The sequence below is a fragment of the Malania oleifera genome, chromosome 8 (genome assembly GCF_029873635.1).
Source record: "Malania oleifera isolate guangnan ecotype guangnan chromosome 8, ASM2987363v1, whole genome shotgun sequence".
NCBI lineage: Eukaryota > Viridiplantae > Streptophyta > Magnoliopsida > Santalales > Ximeniaceae > Malania > Malania oleifera.
The window spans coordinates 4,322,392-4,329,445 of NC_080424.1; the positions used below are offsets into that span (position 1 = coordinate 4,322,392).

At 37.7% G+C, this 7,054-nt stretch overlaps 1 protein-coding gene across 4 annotated transcripts; it reads right to left on the reverse strand.

Annotated features, from left to right (window-relative positions):
- Nucleotides 1-1,234: 1,234 nt before the first annotated feature.
- Nucleotides 1,235-6,746, reverse strand: LOC131161595 (scarecrow-like protein 1). 4 transcript variants are annotated; one of them, XM_058117456.1, is made up of 4 exons: nt 6,539-6,709; nt 6,337-6,460; nt 6,070-6,130; nt 1,235-3,277 (listed from the first exon to the last, which is right to left on the reverse strand). In XM_058117456.1, the coding sequence occupies exon 4, from the start codon at nt 3,130-3,132 to the stop codon at nt 1,399-1,401; it is 1,734 nt and encodes a 577-aa protein (XP_057973439.1). In that variant the 5' UTR covers nt 3,133-3,277; nt 6,070-6,130; nt 6,337-6,460; nt 6,539-6,709; the 3' UTR covers nt 1,235-1,398. The 4 variants fall into 4 exon arrangements, with proteins under 4 accessions (XP_057973439.1, XP_057973436.1, XP_057973438.1 ...); XM_058117453.1 differs by having other exon boundaries at nt 1,235-3,280; XM_058117455.1 differs by lacking the exon at nt 6,337-6,460 and having other exon boundaries at nt 6,514-6,746.
- Nucleotides 6,747-7,054: the final 308 nt, after the last annotated feature.

A 7,054-nucleotide genomic window follows, 5' to 3' on the forward strand; every position in this document is an offset into this window, starting at 1 on the left:
TATTTTATATCTTATGACTTTTATATATTATAAATTTAACTATTAGATATTTATGATTAATAATATTAATATTAATTTCAAAATATTTTATTTTATTTTAAAATTTTAAAATAATAATATAATATATCAAAATTCATACTAAAATAATTGTATTTTACTATGTAAAAGAACTCAATTACTAGATACTTATAATTAATGATATTAATATTAATTCCAAAATATTTTATTTTATTTTAAAATTTTAAAATAATAATACAATAAATCAATATTCATACTAGAATCATATCATTGTATTTTACTATGTAAAGGAACTCTCTTAGTTTTTTGAAAGTTATTATATTATTATATTATTTTATATATAAAAATTACATTAAATTTATATTTACTGATTTCATGATAGTATTTTTTACTCTGCATGGCTATTATGTATTATAATATAATATATATAGTAAAATATATATACACATCGAAAAATGATTATGGAAATACTTGTGTATGCTTGCACATAATTATGTACCCACATGCAAAAATGTGTGGGGGTGCTGGGGAAAGGGGTGTGAGCAAGGTAATATTGTGCTTTCAAACATTAGAATTTAAATCTAAATAAGATGCAGCAATCAAAAGTGAGTTGCAGGAGAAATCTAATTACTTTATAAAATGAAATTCAGGATGCAATTACTACAAATAAATGTAAAATCAAAATCAATCATTCCAATTCTGATTCCTATATTTGCTTTTCAAATACCAACTACCACCTAAACTTGGTCTCCCTATTCCATAGAACTTGACAAACCATGCAACTTGACAGTCTCAGAGTCCAATAAAAAGACACAAAAATCTATTCTCAGAGCCTCTCCAGGAGGATAAAGCGAGAGGGGTGTCAGCTGTACAGGGCTGTGAGTTTTATCTTTATTTAGATGACACTGGAAGACTATAGTACTGACATGCATCTTCAAAGAAAGCAAATAAAACTATTCTCACTCACCAATATGCAACTCCCAAACTGGTGAATCCCAAATAGAAGTGTGGGGAATACATAATCTAGTGCCCCTTGTGAGTAACCCGTGTGGAGGAAAAATTAGGCAAGGCAAGCTAATGCCTCGCAGGTTAAACCCAATGGAACACCTCTAATTAGGCATGTGAAGAGTTTTAAGCCAAAGCCCAGGGTGCGTTCAAATCACAACTGCAGCAATAAGATGGTTTAAAAAAACTGCGGGGGAAGGGCAAGTAAGAATGTCAAACTCATTGATCTTATATATATTGTCTCCTCAAGACCTTCATCAGCATAAGATTAAAGAAGTCCTTATTTTCATCTCACACAAAATAATAGTTACAGAGACAAAACAACAATAGGTAAGCGCCATGCCACAACCGTACTTGTGAACAAGTCAAAATTGTTCACCTCCATGCTGAAGTCACGATCAAAGTTCTATCTTCCCACCCAAAATGGAGTGCGCCCATTTCCTCCTTCACTTTGTACCTGTCACAATACTGTCTTATAAGGTCTCGGATTGCATTATTGACGAATGTGCTCATCGGAGATGAAGTGAACCCCGCCATTGTCATCCTTGCTCTCCATTTCCCTGCAACCTCATATCGCTCTATTCTCTCCTCACCTTCGCACGCAACAATGTTAACTATTTCTCGTGCAAGGCAATGCTTTTCAACATTCATCCTGTCCTGGCTCTCCCTCGGAAGAGTTGCATCAAGAGACTCAAATACAGCAAAGTAGTAACTGTAGGCCTCAGCAAACCTTGGAAAGAATGGGGCAGTGTTGGTGTTTACATCTTGTTCAACAACAGTCACGAGTTTTGGATTCAAGCTTTTGATCATTCGGAGGAGTTGGTCTCGCTGATTTACTGTTGAAACACTCTCGTCGGGCATGTGGTGAAGCTGGAAAGCAAAGTTCACAATGAGTGCTTCCCCTGACCGGCAGTCTAGCATCCTTGGAGTTACATTTGATGTCTCTGCAGCAACAGCTTGGAACTCAAATGGCACCTTAAGTGCTTCAGCAAGTTTCTCAAGCCTTTGCCCAATGACTTTTAGGCCTCCGATAGCACGGTTAACAGACTCAGGGTCATCAACTCCAGTTAATCTGATGTGTGGTAGCTTACCCGGCCTACCAGCAAGTGTTTGTATCAGAGTCATGTATTGACTTCCTTGATTTATGTCAAAATCTATAATATGAACTCTCTTTTCATCCCTGAATGCCTCCATAATTGCACCATTAGCAGCCATAAATCCAAATTTAAAACATGGGCATACCTCAAAGAGGATCTGCATGGCAGCAAGTCGATCAGAAGCGGGTGGCTCTTTGCACTTCAGAGCCTTATAGAGAAATTTTCCAGAGGCAACCATGCGAGCCGCAAGACCTTCTACCATGTAAGCTGCAATCCTATGTGGGGGATCTCCTTGGATTGAGACCATCTGGCGGAGATCATTTATCAATGTTGATGCTTCCTCGATGTTTCCATCAGAAATTGCTCCTGCGCAATCAAATAGCAACTGCTTGGGAGTCCGGTTTACTGTTGATATTTCTTTGCTGCTGCTAATGCTACTCAGGTTTGAATCTGATGAAGACGACTCCTTAGGCGAGTCATGGAGCATTACATTCTGTAGTGAATCGGACCATTCACCATCAATCTCTATACACTGATCTGGGCCAAACATGTTGTCATCATCATCCTCATCATTGTCATCAAGGAGTACTCTCTCCAGTTCTTGAAGTTTTGATCTCATTTTATCTTCGTCATAATCTACGGGGTCAGCGCTTCTGATTTCCAAGTAGTCAGAGTCAAAATTGGAATGATATGCATCATGAAGTCTCCGGGTCATGGAGGAATTTAAAGGATTTTGAGCAGACATGGAGGAATTTGAGCTAGTCCTTAACTGGTAGGAAGAGGCATCCTGTAAGTGGAATGAGTTTTCTGAGATGGAGCCACCTGAACTTGATCGTCGCGTAAGTTCTTCAGATGGGGAGTCCAAGAAGTACTTTGGATCATAATGCTCATGGCTGTAAGAGCTGAATATTTGAGCAGACATGCTAGAATGGTCATTGCTGCCATTTGGTGGGTAGAGCTTGGTATTTCCATATGGCAAGGCTGATAGATCGAAAGACCTAACTAAAGACATTGTTTTCTTCTGTCACTGAGTTTTCCAGAGATAGTTGTTGTACTTCAGAATTCGTTCTTCATCACAGACAGTTGCACGGGCTTGATGTAAAATTACTGTTAAACTCCATTAATTGTAAAACTCCCCAAGAACTGTAATTTGTTCTCTGCTGAAGAAAAAGTCAAAACCAGTCAATTCAATTGAAGGTTCTAGGATGCCTGTTTTTAGCCAAAAGAATCAATGGAGGGAATATACTGAAAACATAATACATAAATTACTGAAAAACAACAAAGAAACTCCAGCACACGCATATACAGACACACAAACACACATGGACGCTCCCTCAAGACTTGGTCCCGACACAACAAACTCTACCTTTGCACCAAAATTCAGCATGGCTACTGCAATATCTCTGTTAATTATTATCAGATCTCCGCACTTCTATAATAGTGGTATTTTTCCATTTTTCCAAGATGACAAATAACTTGTTTCCCTTAATCCTTCATGTAATTGAGCAATATTATCATTTTTTTTACTTTGTTTTAATCTCATGTAGATTTTAACTTGGACTAACATATCATCTAGAAAAAGACAAGAAAAATAGATTTCAGATGTGGGTGAATAGAATGAAGTGTCCTTATAATGGGTGAATGGTTAATATGGTTGAAGATCAATCAATTTGAAAACAAATATCAATCAATTTTGGGCATCTGGTTGCACCTTTTGAGGCAAAACTTGTTTACAACCTTAATCCTATATAAAGAACTTGATGAACTATAAGTTGAACAACAAAGTTAGTTATTTATATAGTTAATCATTCAAATATTTACGCTATTGGAAGCCAAGGCACTATATCTCAACTGTTAGAATGCTTCTACCTTCTAGTGGTTGAGAAGTAGGAGGGAGGCAAAAAAGTGAGGGCTAGCATGTCACAGCAACTATTCCAACACTAGCTAGTTCTTCGAAACACCCCAACCCACAAGAAAAAGTGAACTAAGCAAACTTAAAAAAGGACCAGAAAGAGTTTTCCACACACACACAAATATATAATCCCAGTTATAAAAGGGAGTGTCCTTTTAGAAGAACCAAAAAAAGAAAAAAAGACTGACCTTCAGCACCAATTACTGGGTAACTAGCATCTCAAAAGTAAAGGCCTATGGTAATTGTCCTCCACATAGAAGCCACATATGAAAGATATAAATGCAGAGTTACGGTCTTTTGAGAAATTACTAAGAGAAATGATTTATTTAGGCGAGTGAGAAAAGTTCTGGTCATGCATACAGAAAGAAAATATTTTCCCTTCATGATCTACACAAAACCAGCTATTCTGCAATCCAAAAAGAAATGTCTAAGCTAGAACGAATTTGCTCAAAAGGATGTCACTAGGCACTCAAAAGCGAGGTGAACTGATATGGAAAAATAATTTTCAAGATTGAAAGCAACGTAAGAAGTAATACAATGCTGATCTGAAAATCCAACAAGTTCTAAAACTAGAAAAAGTACAGAATAAGCCTATGGTCAGTTTATAGGTGGTCTTGGTTCTAGTTCTCCAAGATCATTAATTCCACAGGTCAAAAAATGCTACTATAAGCTTCCATGACGGCTAAATAGTTGCAAATGAGTGAGCCATAGAAACCTTTATTGCAACTCAGGACTCGAGCACAAATCCCTCAAAGATCTACTTAAGGATAACTTCAACATAAGAAGTGAAAAATTACGAGTTTTAAAAAGAAAAAGATAATACAAATTCTAAGCTCTTTTTCCGCATATACATCCTGGATAAAATGAAAATGCAAAGTTTGCTTTGACCATTGCGAAGATCAAGATTGCAATTCAGTTGGTGGCTTTTGTGTACAATGCTTTTTTTTTTTTGTTGCTAAACAGGATGTTCTGATGTAGAAGGTCTCAAAAGAGAAACAATTCCCATTTAAATAACAACAATAAGTATTCTCTTGCATTAATGAACATAAAATAGAAGTTCAATATTTGGCAGAGTATGAAATGGTAATATTTAGTAAGGCTAGGTTTTCCGTTTGTATGTGCTTGGAAAGCGCTTCGCTGTAGCGAAGCTTCGACCGTGAACGCTTGTCGCTTCTGGCAGCCTTATTCCGTCACTTGAGATCCAAGTCAACACCGATCTCTTCGTTCCTCGTGGCTGGGCTGGCTTGGAAGCAAGCCACGTGTCACCTATCTCACCCTCTTTATAATTACTAGTAAGATAGGTTTTCTTTTTTTTAATAATAATAATAAGATAAGCTTCCAACGGGTGAGCCTTCGCTTTTTGGGTCGTCTTTTGCCCAATGCAGTAACCTCCACTTTTTTTGGTTTCCATCGGTTTAGAATCAACCATTTGGAAAAGTTAAGGCCTTAGGAGACTCATCCACTTGGATCATTTCCCCTCCACCTTTAATAAATTCTTGAGTTTATGTCGCGACATAATTAATACGGGATTGAGATTCCCCTCAATTAACACTGTACACCTTGATCAACATCCAAACCCCATGAAAAATTCATAATCTCGTAACGAATCAAGAAACAAACAAAAACACCTAGATATATCTCCTTTCTCAAAAGGCCCAAATGCAAATTTTTAGGGTATCAAACAGAGTCAGACACATGGAGATTCATTTCAACAGGCAACAGGGCATTAATATTGGAGCATACGGGCTGCATAAATTCCCATTTTTCCCACAACAATCCATGAAGATCGACCAAAACCAAAAATTCAATATTAATGTGGACAAAATTTAAGACTGAGATCACAACATGAAGCATCTGTTCAGGGAGAAAAAGATCCAGTGGTCTACATCCACCTACCCAAATATCACATACACAAAACAGAAGCAAATTAAGCATGCCAAAAAGTGCATACAAAGGTAAGAAAACAAAGCCATCACATGATAAATAGGAGAAGATCAGTAACAGAGGAAAAGGATCAAACACATAAAAGACATATACCTGATGCAGAAAAACAAATGCCCCAAGAGCAAGAAAATTTGATTATACCAACAGTCTTATCCTGCAATTCAGAAGATACCAGGAAGAAGGTAAATCTCAGAGAAGGATTTGAAAAAAAAACAGAACTTGGGTTTTGACCACAACCCAAAGGAAACACCCAGACTCTGAAGCAAAAACCAGTTAAAAGGTTATCTTCACATAGAAAAAACTGCAGATACGGATGTTTGGGTTGCTAGAAAAGCAATAGACCATAAAGCAAACACAAACCAAGCAATATAAATCCGCTGACAAAACAAAATTTCGAGCTTCAAGTGTCAAGTTTCAGCTACCCAAATCCCAATCAAAATCCCAAGACTATTTGTAGAGCAGCAAGCCGAGAAAATCCACACTTCTGGAAAAATTCAGAGAAAAAAATAATGAGAAAGCAGTGAGAGAAACACTCACCCAATACCCCCAATAGGATGACTACCATTTTCCTTTTCCTTGAAGAGAAACTTCTGATCTTTACAGTTCACACCGCATTTTCCTTCCGCACCCTTCAATTTGTGCAGTTTCTTTACGTTTTTTTTTTTTGTCCTACAGTTCCGTTTGTCTGCATGTCTCCACCAACTCGTCTGACTCAGAGTCGCTGACGGTACAATTCGTGCCTCGTGTGGGGAGGAAGGCAGGAATGCTACGCCTTCATCCACCAATCCTGACCGTCCATCTACCCCGTCAATCATTAACCGCGGGAAAGTCAAAAGTGTTTGGCACGGGTAAAAGGTCACTTGAGAGAGAGAGAGAGAGAGAAGCGTGGACACGTGGACGGTAGGAATGAAGAAGGGATGGCAGGAGATGGTGGTTGGGGACGTTGGATCATTATACTTTAGGAAAGAGTCAAACGTTTGGAGGTCCTCCCGTACGTTAATACAACTTGGGAGCGTCTTGCGAATTAATGAAAAAAAACTTGGGAAGTAGATGGCAATTCCCGTGTACTCCAATTTTC

Excerpts from the sequence above, each read along its gene's own strand:
- LOC131161595 (XM_058117455.1), bottom strand. The coding sequence starts at position 3,132 with ATGTCTTTAGTTAGGTCTTTCGATCTATCAGCCTTGCCATATGGAAAT.